Source organism: Alexandromys fortis, unplaced genomic scaffold, assembly GCF_014885135.2.
Source record: "Alexandromys fortis isolate MF-2015 unplaced genomic scaffold, M_Fortis_MF-2015_v1.1 scaffold_0, whole genome shotgun sequence".
Taxonomy (NCBI): domain Eukaryota; kingdom Metazoa; phylum Chordata; class Mammalia; order Rodentia; family Cricetidae; genus Alexandromys; species Alexandromys fortis.
In genome coordinates this window covers 24,556,579-24,575,635 of record NW_026067949.1, presented here as the reverse complement: position 1 = coordinate 24,575,635, position 19,057 = coordinate 24,556,579, and the positions used below count along the sequence as shown (strand labels likewise).

Sequence of the window (19,057 nt, the reverse complement as noted above, 5' to 3'; positions counted from 1 at the left end):
TTAGGTTGGCTTTTTAAAAATGCATTCTTTCTTCAAGGTATTGCCAGTAATCACTTTAGTTTTGTACTTGCTTTAAATACGCTGAATTAAAATCATTATTACTCCTAAATTTTGTTTCCCAAGTAAGGGTTTCTCTTTCAAAGACACTGACAAACATGTTCTAGTAATTAAAGACCTGACTTTATTCTAGCATTGGAGTTGAAGATGGGCTCATGAGTGCCTGTCACTACACCTCCAGGAGATCACGTGCCTCTGGTCCCCTCCGGTACCTGCAGTTATGTCCCCACACCCACATGCAGACTCATACGCCTACACAGAATGGAAAATTTAAATTTAAATTTTAAGTTTAAAAGATTTCAATATGTAAATTCAAATTTAACATTCTGATGGCAATAGTTATGAAGAACCGCAGAAAAAAAAAGAACAAAAAAAGGAAACATATTTAAAGCGTTAGGTTTTACTTGAAATGTTTATCCCAAGGGAGGAGGAAGATGTGTAAGGTTTCAGTTAGGAATCATTTCTGATAGCAAGAGCTGTTAAACCAGCCGAATCTCCACACTGCAAGTTCTGAATCCATTAACAGTGCGTTAAGGGGTTGTGAAAATTCCAGCGCTCTTTGTGATGTTAAGGGGAAGAAGTAAGCTGTGACACTATACAGTTGGTCTCAAGTAAAATAAACCGTGACATTATTTATATAAACTACACACATGACACAGGAGAGAATGATAATTCTATTACTACAGGAAATTACTTCCTAAATAAAGAACATCTGTAATAAAAAAATAATCTTTAACCAAATCCTTCTAGGATTCTGAAAGGGGAATTAAAGCTATGAAAATTTAATGACATAAATATATTTACATGAAGAAGCAATACCCATTTTTTAAATCTGCTATTGCTTGCCCATATAGGTATTTAGATTTGGCAAATAGAGCAAATTCTGTCTCAAATGGCAACTGTATAATGAAAGCGCCCCTTTAAGTCAAAAGTAAAGACAGGAAATGTCATTGTCCGGAGACCTGCAGACAGTCCGCTGGTGCTACCTTTTAGGGTTCCATGTGTTGAAATTCTGTCCTAATTCTGGGACTTGGGACCTGTTTTCTTCCTAGATCTGGTTTGCCTTTGTCAATGGCTTTTCTGGACAGATCCTCTTTGAGAGATGGTGCATAGGACTTTATAATGTGGTAAGTTGAGCCCATTTGATAATCCCTGTTTTGTTTACGGCTGAAGCTAAGTGTAACCGCCTTCATCTGCCGTGTGGTGTAACGAGCAGTTTGTGCCTTCAGATGTTTACAGCCATGCCTCCCTTAACCCTGGGGATATTCGAGAGGTCGTGCCGAAAGGAGAACATGCTGAAGTACCCTGAGCTGTACAAAACATCTCAGAACGCTCTGGACTTCAACACCAAGGTAGGAGCTGCTGTCCGCTCCAGTCTTCAGAGGGGTTTTCTCTATGGCTGAAGCTTGGGCCATCTGGCCTGCCTCGGCCAAGAGCTCCAGAGTACTGAGTGTAGAAGTCAATTGAAGGTTCCGAGTATGGGGGACTAATGAATTTTGTTGGTTGGATTGGATTGCTTGGGAGTTTTGTGGTTTTTTATTTGTTAGAATTTTCTTTTTCTTGTTTTTCTTTTTTGGAAGATTACAAAATTAAAATGAACCCACTCTTCATCAGGGTTCTTGGGGCAGCAGTGAGTAGACGTGGCCTGCCAGGCCATGTCCCTGTCCTTTCAGACAGTGTGGGAAATGGGTCACTTCTCACCAGCTAGTCACCTGGGCCTGACACAGCCTGGCTTTACTTGTATATTGGGGTGAGGAGCGTTATCTCATTCTTTCCCAGTCTCCTATCAGAGAAAATAACGTTCTCATTAGAATCTTAGACTGGTTGAGTTGGACATTAATTAAAACTATAGTCTCCAGGAAGTAACTTCCTGTTTGCTAGGTAGCCCCAAGGCTTAAAATTAAAAAACACAGATGAAGCATCCAGCATTTTGTCTAAAACTGTAGTTTGCCTGGGTTGTTGTTTTTTTGTTTTTATCTAGAAAGTTGTTTTTCTGTTTTCGTCATTAGCCTAAAAAGCAACAGGTTTCCTTCTGTGTGATGATTTTAGCCTCTCTGTCCCTTCTCCCACCCCGCTGTGTCTTCCCACCTCCAGTCTTCCCCTGTACTCTCAGATCTCATGGTTCTATTACTCCGCCCATCGCCCTTCCTTGAGCCTCTTCCTCCCTTCCTTGAGCCTCTTCCTCCTTTCCTGGCCTCTGCTGGGTTCCTCACCTCAGTCTGTACATACTCTCACCTGAACATGCATGCATCAAATTGCAGTCACAAGGGCAGAGGCGAGGAGCCCGGGAGATGAGTGGGATTGGGATGCACAAAGAATCAATAGTTTAAAAGAAATAACTAAATAGTTTTTTTTAGAAAGAGAGAGAGAGAGAGAGAGAGAGAGAGAGAGAGAGAGAGAGAGAGAGAGAGAGAGGAGACCAAGAGCCACATACAAGAGAGAAGATACAGGGTTTATTCTCCTGCACCTGGGCTACCCCAATTAATATACTATTTCCCAGTTCCGCCCATTTCTATTCAAGGTTCCCAGACTCATTTTCCTTACGGCTGAATGAAATGCTGCCTCATGAATGCCCCCCATCATTTTCACTGTCCACTCATCTGCTGGTGGTGGGTGTTTGCGCTGACTGCCTTGCTTGGCTTCATACTCTCCCTGACACCTCCCATGCCACTGTCCTCTCCTGTGACCTGTGATAGTCAGTCAGTGATTCCAGCAGCATAGAATCGCATATCTGCCGAGCTTACTTTGCTGCAAGTGTATCTTCCAGCCTGTTTCCACACCAGGATTACGTAATGATGCAGTCTTCTGTCTAGTGTAACTGAGAGAGTGAATTTAAAATGGCAACCACCAAGGTATGTGCCATTTGAAACTCTAGTAGCCTTTGATTAGGAATAAAGCTGATGAACACATGTGACACCTCTTTACTGACTCGTTTCCACTTAGGTTAGTGCATGATTAGTAGTAAATCTGTGGCAGTTAGAGATAATTGCAACCCTGTGTTTTGAATTTACAGGCATTCAGCATAAGAACTTTTAATATGCATTAATTCATAAAGCTCCCTAGTGCTGTTTAGTCTCAGTGTACCAAGAACAACGTGAAACAGGTGTCTCGGTGCCTTTGTAGCACACACCGTAAATGATAGTGTGGAGTCTATAACAGGAAGCTATTTTTCTCCTGAGACTCAGTCTTCATGAACTGTATGGAAGTCCAGCAGCACACGTGCATATATCTGGTAGCTTCAGGTTAAATAATTGAAATTGCTCAATTAAAACATCAAACATCCTGACACTTGCCTAATTTGTACTCTGGTTTTGAAATGTATTTTTAGTGGTGTATTCTTCAGCTGTCTCTATTCATAGTATACAGTGTCTAAGTTAACGTCTTAGTGTTTTATTTTTTAGGGTATTTATTTATTATAAAAAATTGGTATCAAATTCTCCCCCACATTGCCACCATGGTTTTCATAACCGTGGTGAACATTTTTGGATGATGAAAAGCTTTTACGGTCAAGGCAGGTGCAGTGGTCATGAGCTCTTGTTTTCCTGTAAAAGTGATCTGGGAGCCAAGTGCGGACTGGGACATTGACAATACTTCTCACTAGCCTAGTGGGTTTTATCAAGCACAGCTGCAGGTCCTTGCCTCCACAGTTTCGGCTCTGTGATGCTATCTCAGAAGGTAGCATCCAGCCACAAACGTGACCACGTTCCTCTTGAGAGATAGCCCGCATTGATCCGCCCAGGATTACCTAGTAATTACTGAAAAGCTACATCCATCCTCGTATGCCCTCTACACATGACAATTATGGGCACAGTTTTGTGGTCAGGAAAAGGGCCTTAACAGGTAGTCTGCTGTATCGACGTAAGACTAACTTTTTCCTTCTCTGTTTCATTGTTGAAAAGTACTTTATCTGTAGAGCCGGTCATTTAAAAAGACTCCATCCAGATCAACTCAGTTAGGCTGCACACACCCCATATCTCTTTGGTAGGTATTTAGCTTATACATTCAGTTTGTCATCTATTTTTCTAGGGCTTATAGATTTTTGGCAAATGATTTCAGCGAAACCGTTTGATTGCATTCCATCTAAATGCTCTAAAATACAGGAACAAATGGTTACAAAATGCATAGTTGTCTACACAGCGGTTGCCGAGGGTCCCAAGTGTGGAAGCATTGTTCCCTTGAATGACGAGGCTTACATTTGTTATGGTAAAAGGGGTCGGAGGTCCTGAGGTCATGACAGGGGTTAAAGGATTAGCATGTGACAATAAGTATCAGTCGGGGGGAAAATGGAAAAGTAGAACTAATTTTTCTTGCACCCACCTGTGCTTTCTGTCAAATAAAAACTTGTGGTAATGACATAGTGAGCGGAGGCAACAAAGGTTAATGAGTAACACAAGTTCAGATGTGTAAAGTGCTGGAGCGTAAATCGGATCATACAGTCCAGTGTGGCTGGGTGAACTAACAGAGGAGGTTGAGATCACAGTGGAAAAGTTTGGGAGGCGGGCCACTTAATTTCTGTTGTTTGAACAGCTTAAAGCTATTAATACGTGCCGATTGCATTTAGCGTTTAGCTTTGTTTGCATGAAGCCATCTTAAATGGTGAAACTCCAGCTGTTGGGGGCTCATAAAGATTCGAAGCAGTATCCTATAGCTTAATCTTTCACGTTCTGTTACCGGTCCCGACGATGCCGGCTCTCCCATTCATAATACACAGGACATAAAAAGTAATGGCTGTTAAGTGCTGTGGTGACTGAAACTTGGTACCGACAGATGTTAAACAATGGTACGAAGCCTTTGATAAGTTCAGACGTAGTCACAATGCTTTATTTTAATGAATATATAATCTAAATGTTAGACTTCGTCTTTGTTTCCACACTCTATGCGTGTGCGTGTCTATTGCCAGAGAGAGAGAACAGCGTTATGTATTCATAGCACTGAAACATTTACACAGTAGCGGGACAGGAAGAGGGGGTGCATTTCCCAGTCGTAGCCTTTTAAAGGTTGGTTCTTCAAGAATTGTGAAAAGAATCCCAGTGTAAGAAATTCCGGGACCTGCATTTGTTATGAGATTTCCCCCCCCCCTTTGGCCGGCAGAAACTTAAACTTTTGATAGTGATTTTTTTTTAACATAGGAAAAAAAAATTCCAAGTGAAGCTGAAAAAAACATCTTGAGAAACATAAAAATAAATAAATGACCCGTGAGCGTCTAAGGCAAAGAGTGTCTGTCAGCTCTGTGAATTCACAGCGGTGGCCTCGGCAGAAACCCAGTTTGTGCATCTAGCTCGCAGATAAAAAGCGAGGTCAGAGGTCACAGTGCGGGTTTATCGCAAATGGTTCTCATGGATTTTTGTTTTCCCTCAGGTTTTCTGGGTTCATTGTTTGAATGGCCTCTTCCACTCAGTTATTCTGTTTTGGTTCCCACTCAAAGCCCTTCAGTATGGTAAGTAGAAAGGATATGAATGCAAAGAGGTGGTGGTGTCTCAGCATTCTAGGGAAGCAGCTCATTGTCAATACGTGGTCAGCGTCATGGCAGGCTTTCCTTTCGTGGTTTTTTCCTTCATCGAAAATACAGCGTCTCCAAAAGTTGTGCGCACAATAGAGACTTTCATTAGTCCTTTAGGTCACGTGATTAAATGTGCAAAGCCCTTCTTTCCTTCTCATGCTTCCCAAACTTACAAACGTTGTCCCTTTCCCCCTTTGCGAGTGTCTGCCGCGACAGTGCTGAGTGCCCGTGCCTGATGTCATCTGTTTATTGTTCCATGAGGCTCACGTTGAACACTATCCACTGAGCCTCACGGGTTGTGACTGCGTTTTCAGGTGATCTTGAGCTGACAGTTTTCGTGTGTTTTCCCCTCCGCCCTGGAGTGTGCACTTTTGTCTCAGCTAGTCTCAAGGGAGTGATTTTATCCCATCAGTTATGAAAGAGAGGATCACGGTGTACTTCCTACGGATATAAAAATGATGAAGTGGGTGCCTTAGGGAGGAAGGATGTCTGTCATGCCTAGCCTAGTGCTTTGAGTCCCGGAGGCAGACCCCTTCCCTGGGATGCTAAGGAAGCTGCTGGCTCCTCGATTCTGTTCTCCACGGCGGCAAGAATGAAAAACATTGGCTCGTTCTCCACGCAGGCAGCTGTCAGTCCTTCCTGAGTACAGGCATTCCCACCACCTGTGAACTCATGGCTGTTCGCATAGCTTCATACTGCCTGTTCCTGCCCTCATACAGCTCCTTTAACAGGGGTTTCCAGGATGACCTTGAGAAGACATTAACCAAGTGCTTCAAGGATTAATACACTTGCAACGATGTCCTCCACTTCAGGAGTCTTGTGTGTTCTTCCCCGAGAGGCTCTCCCAGATCACCCCTGTCCCCCTGCTGCGCCCCCCCCCCACTCGGTCCCATCATCATCCTTACGTCTGCACACTGCTTGCCTAGCCTGGCTTGATGTTTTGGCCTCTCTTCCTCCTCCTCCTCCTCCTCCTCTAAGCCTCAGCAGGCTGAGGAGTGGGTCAGTTTGCTGATACTTGCTGTGCTCAGAACAGTGCCTTGCTTCTTGTGGGTACTCAGTCAGCTGTGGCTGGATTACCGAGGCTCACAGGGGGAATGCATTAAGTGTTCCAGAGAAAATGGTGGACTCCTGCCTGAGCCGAGATTGTAATCTCCTTTGTCAATGACTCAGGAAATTGTTAACAGTAAACACTACTCAATTTCAAGATCATAGGAAATAGTTTGTTTTTTTTATTGAGGTATAATTAAGTTACTGCCACATTTGCCTTCACAATGCACCGTTCAGTGGTTTTTAGTATTGAACTGTGTAAAGGTCACCGACATATAATGCCACCGCCATCATATTTTAGCACCCCAGGAAAGAAATCCTGTGCCCATCAGCAGTCACTCCCTAATTTCCCGTAGCCTCCTCATAGCCCTTGCAAACCACTCATTTTTCTATCTCTGTGAACTTGCCTATTGTGAGCATGCCATATAAAGCAGAGTTCTGTACATGCGCTGTGCTTTTTCACATTGCAGTATCCATAATGATCCCCTTTCTGGTTAAATAATATTCCACTGTATAGCCATACCATTCTTTAGTTACCCACTAATCACTTGGCGTACATTATGTTGTTTCTGCTTTTTTTGAAGCAATCAGATACTGAAGTCCAGGGTACAATTCAGGACATCCTGGCCTTACTCAAATTCACCAAGTAAAGTTAGCTTCAAAATGTGTAAAATCAACATAAGAATTAAAAGCAAGATACCGCCAAACCATGAAACTACCATTTCGACATTCTAAACTAGAAAAGGGAAATTTAATATCAAAAATAAGCCAAGCCAAACAGCAAGCAATATACTTTAAACATGCCAGATCTCTTGCTGTGTTTTCCTGGGAAACAGTCCACATCAGCCCGCTTCAACCCAGGCGTCCCCAGCAGCTGCTGCCTGGGGAAACCAGATCCAGAAAAGTCTGGAGGATCCTTGGCTTTTTCTTCAAAGAATGAATTATAGGTAGCACAGGCTTCAGTTCCCAGTTTGGTGTTGAGAGCTTTGTAATTGTTTTTAAGTGAGTGCTATGAGATGGGGAGACTTGTTTTGCTTCGGAAGGAAGGAAAAACTGGAGCCCGTAGAAGCATGCAACATGAAACGTAATAATCATTTTTAGTGGAACACTTCCAAGAGTTGTCTATAGATTCCTTATAAAACTCGAGCGCTTTTGGAAGTCTGTGGGGTCAGAATTTGAGTCTTTATCAATTTTAGTAATAGTCGGGTTTTTGTCTTTTACTCAGTCTGGGATAAGTCACGTGGTGCTTTGGTGACTACCATGGCAGTGAACTTGTGCTTGTCTCTGCAATTCCCCACTGCCGTATATACCCAGTTTCACTTAAGGTTGCCCGTGAAGAAGAAGCTGTCGGCCAGTGCTCTGATTAACCCTTGAACTCTGGTGTGTCTCGGTAGAGTTCTGAGAGACAGGCTGGGCAGACCTGAAAAGCACACGGCTCGGTGTCTCACACCGGGGGAAAGGATGTTCTCTTCGTGAGGTGAGACACTGGCTGCCACGGGATTAAAGTCTCGCGTGGCACCACGTGATCAGTGGATTTTAATGTAACCAGGTACACAGAGTTCACTAGCGGAGTATCAGATTCCGTGCTGGCAACTAGCCTTTGAAAGACAAAAACAAAAATCAGACCTCTACCTCTGGGGGTGGGAATGCTTGTTGAGTTTTGATGTAATATAAAAGAATTACTGGGAAAGATTACCAAAAGAAACATAGACACACCCATCATAACTCCGTGTATAATCTCTACAAATCCGTATTTCTCTGAAATATTGTAACCAAAGCAACGTGGGAGAGCCCAGCTGTAGTCTGTTAAATTCTGGACATTAAGGAGATTAATGTAAAATAATGCCAATTTTCTCACTCATTTTTGTTTAGGAAAATAGATATTTTTCATAAAATGTGTTTATATGACTTAGTACTGGGTTTATTACTGTTGTTTTTAGATAAAAAAAATACAGATTTTTTTAATGTTCTGTTTTAATTTCTAATTTGGTAAATACTGATAGCTATAAAGCATGTATGCAGAAGCCCCTGGGGATGCCCAATCATTTCTGAGTGAGTCCAAAGACCAGGAACGACAGCCAGTAGTTTAACAGAGCCATCCAAGTGTCCCTGCCTCAGCCCAGACAGCGTATGTAACTTGAGTGAACCTGAAAACCACCCGAGTAGGGAGCCTCATGCTGAGTTCCCTGGGACTGAGTATCAATATTTTCCACCAGTAGTATCATCTCCTGGTTAGTTGCTATTCCTTCATCTACAGTTATTTTTTGTTACTTATTCCTAGAATAACAAAAGACTTTAAATGTGCCCAGAAGTCCAGCCAGACCATCAAAGCATCGTATGCCTGAGATCGGCTTGGTGTATGGTTTTTCACGGCTCCCTCTTGGTCCCATGTTAACAGCTTCATTGTGAAGGGTCCAGTGACTGTCCCTGATGCTGTCAGCCTTCTGAAAATCTCATCCTGTCAATACCAGAACTTTAGGCTTTCCAAATGATTGAGTTCAACATTTTTGTGTATTTGTTTATTTTCATCTTGTGGAGTCTAAAATTGGTTAGCGAGTCAGATTTCTCATTTGGTGTTTAATAATTTGTGGCCATGTGCCACAACTCTATGAGGAAGAACAGCATGGTCTAAAGATATACTTCAGTTCTGGCCCCACCATGCACCTCGAGGTTCTTCTCATGTTCAGAATGACTAAGTTGCTGTCTTGGTTTTGAACCTCCCTTCATTTTCTTCCCTAACAAGCCTCCCTTCTTTCCTTGCAGGCACAGTATTCGGAAATGGGAAAACCTCAGATTACTTGCTGCTGGGAAACTTTGTTTACACTGTGAGTTCAGCCCCCTTGCGTGCTTCTGTCTAAAGTCACTGCCTTTTGTCTCTGCCCCTTTCCTTTCAGACTTAAATGTGTACAGGGTGGGGTTAAGGGTCATTTAGGGTTTCCTTTAAAAATGAAATAAGGCATTTGGATTATTAAGAGCTTTCTACATATGGTTTTGTTGGGTTTGTTTTGTATATTGGGCTTTTTTGTTGTTGCTTGTTTTGTTTTGAGATAGGACCTCACTGTGTAGCCCAGGCTGGCCTTTAACTCCAAGCCCTCTCACCTCAACCTCGACCTCACTGTGTAGCCCAGGCTGCCCTTTAACTCCAAGCCCTCTTACCTCAACCTCGACCTCACTGTGTAGCCCAGGCTGGCCCTCTTGCCTCAGCCTCCCAAGTACCAGAATGATCACCTGGCACAGGTACACCACACCTGCTCTTTTTAAGAATGATTTGGACTTTAAAAGATTTCTGTTACTTTGATTTTCAGTATTTCCTCTTTACTCTTACTTTCCCATTAATTCTGTTTCTCATTAATTCATTTTTAACTTTCTCCTCTATAATTTATCTTACTGCCATCACTAATGTGTGTGTACGTGGGGGGAGGGGCTTACTGAATGCTTACAACATCATCAAAGTATTCTTGGGTGTGTAACCAGCGAGTCCTCTAAAGGCTCATGCTAACTAACAGTAGGGTGTATTGGGACGGAATAAGTGGCTCAATGGTTAAGAGCACTAGCTGCTTCTGAGGACCTGGGTTCAGTTCCCAGCACCCACATGGTGCCTCACAGCCATCGGTAACTCCAGTTCCATAGGGTTTTCACACTTTCTTCTGGCCTTGGCAGACGCCAGGCACACAAGTGGTACACACACACATATACATGCAAGGAAATATCCAGACACATAATATTTTTAATGAGAGAGACTGGCAGGCTTAGGTAACGTTTCCCCTACAGCTACCAGAGACCCACCAAGCTCTTCCCACTGCCTCTGAGATGCCAGAAAGAACTCAGACAATTCTTCTGCTAAAACTCAAGAGGTCTATGGACTGCTAGTGCGCATGGCCAGACAGCTGAATCCGGAGCACCGTCATTCCAGCCTGAATTGTATATTCCACGACCAGCACTCTGTCTATTCCTTACATGCCTCACTCCCCACCTGCTCACTCACTCACTCAATCCTCTTCAGCCTCTGTGTAGAGAAAGCGGGCCAACCAGCCATTGGTGTGGCTGACTCTTTGATAATTGTCCTCAAATGTCATTTTGAGCCTGAGAGTATAGCTCAGAGGAGAACGCATTTCAGCCCCCAACACTGAAAACTAAAATACACAAATCTCAAGTGTTGAAATGACTGAATGATAAGAAATTAGGTTCATTTGCTGTACTGACTTGTTTGAACTCTCAGCTTCACACAATCTAGAAGAGAGTCTTAATGAGGAATTTTTTAGATCCACTTGTCCTATGGGCATATCTATCTGTGGGGATTGTTAAGTGAATTGAGAAGACCCTCTGTTGAATGTGAGTAGCACCAGTCCATGGTTTGGGCTTTGCATTATATAAAAATAGAGAATTCTAGCTGAGTATGAAGCAAGCGTGCATCGAGACATGCATTGGTTCTATCTCTCCTCTTAACTGTGGATATGATGTGTGATGGTCCTGCCTTGATTTCCCTGTAATAATAACGGGAACCTGGAATTGTAAGCCAGGCCAAATAAAATGTTTCTGTATTGCTCAAAAGGCGGATGTTCTAGTACAGCAACAGAAGTCATACTCAGTCAGAGGGCTTCAGGTTTGGGAAAATCTTGGGATTTCTTTCCACTGGTGTCTTCCCATTGAAGGAGTAAAAGAAAAACCATGGTTGAGAGGATTGTTCTCTTATAACATGAATGCCAAAACAGAACTGTGTATACACTTAACTAGGTAGCTGAAAATAAGCCACGATTTATATTTTGGCTGTCTCTTGGGGACACACCATAAAGTCTCGGGTCTCAGAAGAGTACTTTGCTTTCATTTTGTCCTTACTGGAAATTTTATTGTAGCTTATGCCAATATCTACTAATATGGGTTTAGTGTCTGCAGATATTAATCATAATTTACCAACAGATATCCTGATGAGAAAGCCCAACTGTACTCCTGTACTTTAACTTTTCAAACCTGCTCAAAAATGTTTAAACATGTTCTGTCCCCAAAAGCTGAAAGGATTGGGCCCTATGGGCATTGGCAGTCGCCAGTACCAGGCAAGAAATACATTTTCAGTGCTATGAGTTAATCCTAATGCCCAGAGTTTCCTTGATTCATGATGTTTCAGTTTTTTACATGAAATCATAAATAGATCATAATAATATGAGCACTGGTCTGAGTAGTCTGTATTCAGTGTTTTAGTCAAAAACAACCTTGTGAGGAAGATGCTCTAGTTGGTCTTTCATCACTACAGACAAACATCTGCACAAAAAAACTTAAGAGATAAAGTTTATCTGCTCACAGTGTCAAAGGTGTTCATCCATCCTGGTGATGGATGATTAATCTTGGTTGTCAATTTGACACACTTGGGAAGAGGAAATCTCAAGCAAGGAATTAATCACCTCCATCAGACTGGCCCATGGGCATGCGGTAGGGCAGTCTCTTGATTGCTAATTGATGTAGGTGGAGCCATCTCTGGTCACATGGGCTTGGGCTGCATAAGCCAGGTAGCCTATATAAACCTAAGCGAAGCCCTTGGCCTCTGCTTCAGTTCCTGCCTACGGGTTCTTGACTTGAGTTCCTGCTCTGACTTCACTCCATGATAGATATAACCTGCAAGACGAAATCAACTCTTTCCTCCCCAGGTCACTTTTTTTCATAGTGTTTATCACAGCAAGAGAAAACAAACTAGAACAGAAATTGGTACCAGAAGTGGGGTCTTGCTCCCACAAACCTTACCATGCTGTGTGTGGGGAATAGTGTAAGCGCGTCAGGCTGGAAATGACATTGAGTGCTCAGAACTTAATGGGCTGATCTATGAGAGCTTCAAAGACAGCAAAGACAGACTTATGAAGTTTCAGAGAGACATCTGAGAGTCTCTCAAAGATTCTCAGGGCCATTAGTATAATATTTCGAATTAAAGTCTGAAGCTCCTGGTTAGCTGGAGCTGAAGAATCAGCTGTGATTAGCAAGAGGACTAGTGTCAGGGCAGCAAAACCTTTGCTTTGCTAGGACAGTCGAGCGATTGACGCTGGGCAGCAGGGGCCAGAAAGTTGCCATAACGATTAATAAGAGACCTCCTCTCAGATGATGTCAGCCTGTGTCAAACTGACATAACACTAGACAGGACACCATATAATCACCCCAAAGGGTGTGTGTCTCAAGAAGTGACTGACTCAGCAGGGCGGTGGTGGCGCATATCTCTAATCTTAGCGCTCCGGAGGCAGAGGCAGATGGATCTCTGTGAGTTCAAGGCCAGCCTGGTCTACAAGAGCTAGTTCCGGGATAGGCCCTAAAGCTAGAGAGAAACCCTGTCTCAAAATAAAACAAGAAGAAAAAAGTGGCTGACTCTCATAATCCTACATTTGCAGAATTATAGATACACAAAGTTCCAGAATAAAGACTAGTTGTTTGCTTCTATAATTTATCTTTAAAATTCAGGAAGTGAAAAAGATTCTGTTAAGAGAAGCACATGCCATCACTGCTCATGGACTGTACAGGATATAACCAGCGGGGCCCTCATTAGCCTCCTTGACTGACTCTGCAGCAGCTTATGTGAGCAGAGGCAGAAGAGGGGCAGCAGGAACCATGCACATGGCAACTGTTGCCATGGCCTAACGAGTGCAATTAACCTGAACTGCGAGTTTGATAGGCACAGAGCTGGCTTCACTCAGACCTACGTGTTCTTTGGAAGGCCTCTCTGTCACTTGGCAGATTTGGATACCATGACACAATGTTATAAGGCAAAGTAACATTTTCCCTTTCTGTTTTTAGTTTGTAGTGATAACTGTGTGTTTGAAAGCTGGACTGGAAACCTCATATTGGACGTGGGTAAGGATATCTCTAAGCATGTGTCTCTTTGTTACAAAGTCTGCAGTTAGGGATTGTGGAGCACTGGGCACAGAGGGAGGGAAGTAGGGATTTTGCGTTAAAAACACTGAGCTAAATGTGTTTATTATTGAGACCTCTCGAGCCTTTAACAGTGTTGTACACTGTTACCAGCTCACAAAGATGGAGTCTTTCAGGCTAGTGATGCCATAGGACTGGTGTTCCACAGGAAACCTGTTAGAACAAGAAAATTAGTGAGATGTAGCAAGCTTTCTAATGACACTGTCTTTGGATTGCCAGCCCCCAAATAATGACATGGAGACTTTTTATTAATTAGGAAAGCTTGGCTTTAGCTTGGGCTTGTTTCCAACTAGCTCTTATAGCTTAAGTAACCCATTCTTTTTTAATCTACGTTCTGCCATATGGCTCAATTACCTCTTCTAGGTACAGCACTTTCTACCTGCTCCAAATCTGCTGGTGGATCCTGCCTAGATCCCTCCTCCTCTTCCTGTTTCTCCCTGGAAATCCCACCTATCCCCTCTTGCCTAGCTATTGGCCATTCAGCTCTTTATTAAGTCAATTAGAAGGTGTCTTGTCAAAGACACATCTTCACAGTATGCAAAAAGATTATCCCACAACAATGAGATACCCGTCTTCAGACACTTAACAGATGAACACTCTGTATAAAACACGTTCCGCTTTCAACACATTAGTTTTGCAGCCTGTCTACTTCCAGATAGGGAGAGTTACTAAAGAAAACAAAATTATAGTTCAATACTCAAGGAGGAGGGAAATTGGAGCGAGAAATTTGGAATTGACACCTATTGACTTGGGTGTAATTCTCTCTCGTGTGTCTAACGTCTTTGAGGAAGAGCATGCAGAGCAAAGATAAAGGAGAGTGGAAGCTATGGATAAAAAGGATAAATGTCAGAGCAGAGGCCAATGGAGGCAATTGTGGGACGAATGCATGCAGTTATAGCCCAGTCCTGGGAGGTGGGGTTTTTCTGAATTCAGTACACATCAGAAGAGAATCTGCGACTGTCTTTCATAACGTTTGCATGCTTGACTGACCCAGATTTCCTTGCTCACAGTTCAGCCACATTGCCATCTGGGGCAGCATCGCACTGTGGGTGGTGTTCTTTGGAATCTACTCATCTCTGTGGCCTTCCGTTCCCATGGCCCCCGATATGTCTGGAGAGGTAATGTATGTTAATGACTCATGACCCAGCAGAACCTTAGAAATGGGTATCCGTTACCGAACCCTCATCCCACTCAGCATGACTTTCCATCTTGAGGGTCTCTAGTCAACTGCGTTTGACCACCCTCAAATGCCACAGGTGGGAGAGATAAATCTCCAACCGGTATTTTAAACTTCAACATTTAACTTCAATCTGACTTATCCTTTCCTAAACACACTGGAACAATAAAATATGGTTGTAGGGAATTTGAATCTTGTCACGAGTACCCACATAGAAGATACCATTTTAAAAAGTAGACCATAAATCCATAAGTGCACTCAGGATAAGAGACTTCGGGAAATGGTGTGGCTCCTTCTTTGGGACAATCTGTCATTCCCTCTGTTGTCTCTGATTCCAAGAAGTCAATCATCACGAGATGAAATGCGCTTTTCACGTTGTCCAAGGACAACAGTTTGACTCTTCGTTTTGAAGGAACTGAGGCACGTGACACCTCAACCTTATCATATTCCATTTTCAATTCTGTCTTTCAGTTTCTTGTTACACTGGGAGGAATTGAGTTATTAGGTGTTCATAGGGGAGTGTCAAACTATCCCCTTTCCTTCAGAAGAGGGTCCAGCAGTAGGAGGGTTTATGATTTCAATTGCAGGAAATTTGACATAAAATGTATGAAAGAAAATGTGGAAAACATTTCGGGATTTCCTGTGACCTCACAGTTACTTGCAAATCAAGGTAACGTGAGCCCTGTTGCGGGCTGTTGTTCCGCCGTTTCCACAGGAGCCCTCTCCAGCGGTCTGCACGGAGTTTCTGCCCGTTAGTCTGCCTGAGGACCCTTCACTTTTGACAGTCTGGTTTATAGATCATTTTCATGAAATCTGATCTGACAGCACCCTGCTTTTTATAAATTAACAGAATGCAGGCACTTAAAAAAAAATAATGTGGTTAAATTTATTAGAGAGAGGCATTCTATACTATTCCAGGGAAACCAGATGCATCGACCAGCCCGCTTGTCCCTCCGTCACATGGGAAGGCATCTTTTGAAACATGCACACTGTGAAGCCTAGCAAGTTTGCAGAATGTGTTCTAAAGAGAACAGAGAGAAAGCTACAAATGCAGCTCCTCTTTGCCTTGGTTTCCCAAGTCTTTTTCCTGCAGAGGAACATGTTCCATGCATGTGACAGTACATGTCGCCTATCTCTGACCCAGCCCTGCCATGTCCCTGCTTTACGATGTCCGCCTGAACCTGCTTTTCCCCCAAGGTCACATCTAACTGAATCTCTTTCACTGCATGTTACCTCCACTGCATTTACCTTGTTTCTTCGTGTTTATTTTATCTTCAAAATGAGTACCCCAGGAGACTTTGAGACCCCGATCATTTAAGTAGCTGTGGCTTGTGGGTCTGATGACAAGAACTGAGTCATTGACCACCTACTTCTAGGACAAGTGTAAAGTATGGTTGGCTTCTAGCCAGCCACATAGAATTCTACCCCTGCCTGTAGAATTCCTGGTATTACCCAAACACAGAACTTAATATTGTCTCTTGAGACGCACGGCAGTGCCGTGTTTAATTCAAAGTGGAATGAATGTCAGTGCTCCATCACGTTTCTGTTCGCTTTGTGGACGCTGGGACCTGCTAATGGGAGCCCTGTTTCTTCCGGCTTCATGACTACTGCAACTTTGACTAAAGTATTTACATAGCTGGAGCTTCGTTGAAAATAGAAGGACCGAATTAGTTCAGCTGTAGTCTTTGCTAGCTTGTCCAAAACATGTCAGCTTCGCTTAGCCAAAGGAAAAGATGGAGTCTTTGCCCTTCTGTCGCCCTTCAGTGCCTGTCACGTCTTTTGAAGTGTGTGTACATGAGTGTGTGTTCAAGTGACCCTCATCTCCGACCAAGGGTTTGACAGAAACGCCATTGATGGTTGTCAAACATAGGTGGTGTCCGTTTGTTGCTTGCGCAGTGGGGTAATCAGAACCCCTCTCTGTAACAGTTCATGATAAGCACAGTCACTGGTTCTAGTAAACCTCAAATCACTTCAGAAAGAAGTGATTTCTCTTGTGTGTGAAATTTTACAAAGCCCAAAGTTCTATATTTCCATCGAGACTACAGAACATGTGTATATATATATATGAAGTTTCATTCTTGTGCCAAGGCTTTCTATCCGTTATAAATCTGTGCAGAATTGATCAGTCATCTTACAGTTTATTTAGTCATCTGACTTTCATAACAAAGCTGTTACAGCACACACAGGGCAGTATATTACTGTAGGTTGCAGCGGTCAGCACTGCCTGGTCCGACATGTGCTGTATAGGTACACACCATGAAACAGCACCCGGGACAGTGCCCAGGATGTAGGGATAGTTCAAGAACACCTCACACACTGAATAATAGCTTTCTGTCACCCCAATAGCAAGGTCATTGGTGTCTGATTCAGGGATTCTACCTGCTCTGCCATCCTGTCCCTTCCCTGTCTCGGCAGCACTTCCTCCCGAGACAAAATTTTGAACATGGGTGCCTTAGAGTTTCTATTGCTGTCAGGAGACAACTTGACAACTCTTATGTAGGAAACCATTTAATTGGGTGGCTTGCAGTTTTAGAGGTTTAGTCCGTCATCATGGCAGGGCATGGCAGTATGCAGGCAGACATGGTACTGGAGAGGTAGCTGAGAATCCTGTATCTTGCAGGCGACAGGAAGTGATCTGTCTCACTGGGTATGGTTTGTGCATATATGAGCCCTCAAAGCTCACCCCCACAGTGACACACTTCCCCCAACAAGGCCACACCTCTCAATAATGCCACTCCCTTTGGGGCCCATTTTCCTTCAAACCACCACAGTGGGTGTGTTTTAGTTGCTGAAAAGCTTAATATATGGGCAGGCTTTGGAAGCTGAGACACTCGATGGCCTTAAAGGAACGTTGGCTGAATAGAGGAGCTACTCCTAAAGGTAGCCAAGACCTGTGAGGAGCCATAGCACCAATCAGCCAGTGCTGTTGAACTTGAACTTGCCCTCAGGTTCTTCTCCATTGACCGCATGCATAGCCAGTCAGTCTGACAAACGTCTCCAGGGATTCCTCTGCATTAGCCACTGTTCCAGGTTCTGGATTCAGGAATGACAGAGATCGTGTCCTCCTGCAGCTGACTTCTCTAGTGGGAGGAGAAGGACGATGGATAAATAAGCGGAATATACATGGGTAGAGAAGTGCGGCGGGCAAGGGTGCCATGTGCCAGGTTTCCCACGGAACCCTGAGGCTTCGGCTCACAATCAGATACTAAGCCACTGGAGGAGCCTCGGGGTCTCATGACCTGACTTGAGCTTTGCACAGGGCTCTGCCTGTTGTGTCAGGAGCCTATGCACGGTTATTTCAGGGAACCAAGTGAGAGATAGCGGTCTCTCGGACCAGGAGGACAGTGGTCCAGAAGAGGTAAGATGCTGAGAGCTTCAAGTGATGGGACTTGCAGGTAGGTGGAATGTTGGCAGGGAGAGGGAACTTCAAGATTGACTCTAGTGTTTGCTGTTAACAAAACAAGAACACATTAGACATTAACTCCCTGGGTCCCATCACAAACTTGTTTTAGTGGCTCAATTTCAAGATGAATTAACTGAGCAGTTAAATCTGAACTCACATGGGAAGTGGCCGAAGGCTTTCAGCAATGCTACTTCTCTGGTACTAGATGCTTGGTTAGGACTCCCTGAGTTTGCAAGGATGCTCCCTTCTGGTGAGTGTCTCGTGGATTTTCATAGAGAAGGAAACCTGTTGTCTATTGTCCTACAGGGCTACTTTTCCCAGGCATCAATGTGACAAGGGTCATTACAGTGCCACAGCATGAGTCCTAATGTTGCTGTCACCATTGTCTTATCCACTTATATGGCGCAGGGTTTCCCCAGGGCGCCATGATAAATGCTAATTGAGCATTCATTTAAACTTCTGCTGTGTCTTCTGCAAGTGGAAAAAAAAAACAGTAGGGTAGAAGTCGCAGAGAGATCGATTTCAGCTCAGATAACTCTGGAGCAGGATGCTGGACTTGCCAACGTCATGCTCGGGTGATGGTGACCAATTCAGTCACTAGCAACACTGAGGCAGCGACTCGTCCACCCCACACCTCCATGGTGCCTCCTATTCCTAGGCATCTCCCACCCCACCCCACGGCTTCTAGGGTCTCTCAAGTAGAACAAGTTGAAAGGGCTCGACTCTTACTCAGCTCCCAGGTCTCAGGGTGTGAGCTATATAAATCAGGGAATGTACAGATACAGGTTCATGCTCCCAGTTCAGCTCAGTAGGCTCACATATGGTTCTGGATTTTGGAGTCATCTCCACCTTGTGCTTTTGGTTCGTCTTTGCATCCCCGCCTGAAGACACAGCTGTTTCCCACACATGTGGAAGGAAAAACCCTTGCTCACTGGCAGCAGGAGGAAGGAGAGCCCAGGGTGTTGTCCAG

At 43.8% G+C, this 19,057-nt stretch overlaps 1 protein-coding gene across 3 annotated transcripts in view; it reads left to right on the top strand.

The window, feature by feature from the left end:
* Positions 1-19,057, top strand: part of Atp8a1 (ATPase phospholipid transporting 8A1) — a 200,873-nt gene that overhangs the window by 162,255 nt on the left and 19,561 nt on the right. For all 3 annotated transcript variants that reach the window (XM_050149965.1, XM_050149964.1, XM_050149966.1), the window contains 6 exons: positions 1,110-1,184; positions 1,287-1,409; positions 5,416-5,494; positions 9,368-9,429; positions 13,373-13,429; positions 14,518-14,625. In XM_050149965.1, the coding sequence (XP_050005922.1) occupies positions 1,110-1,184; positions 1,287-1,409; positions 5,416-5,494; positions 9,368-9,429; positions 13,373-13,429; positions 14,518-14,625 (504 nt within the window). The remainder of the gene's footprint in view (positions 1-1,109; positions 1,185-1,286; positions 1,410-5,415; positions 5,495-9,367; positions 9,430-13,372; positions 13,430-14,517; positions 14,626-19,057) is intronic.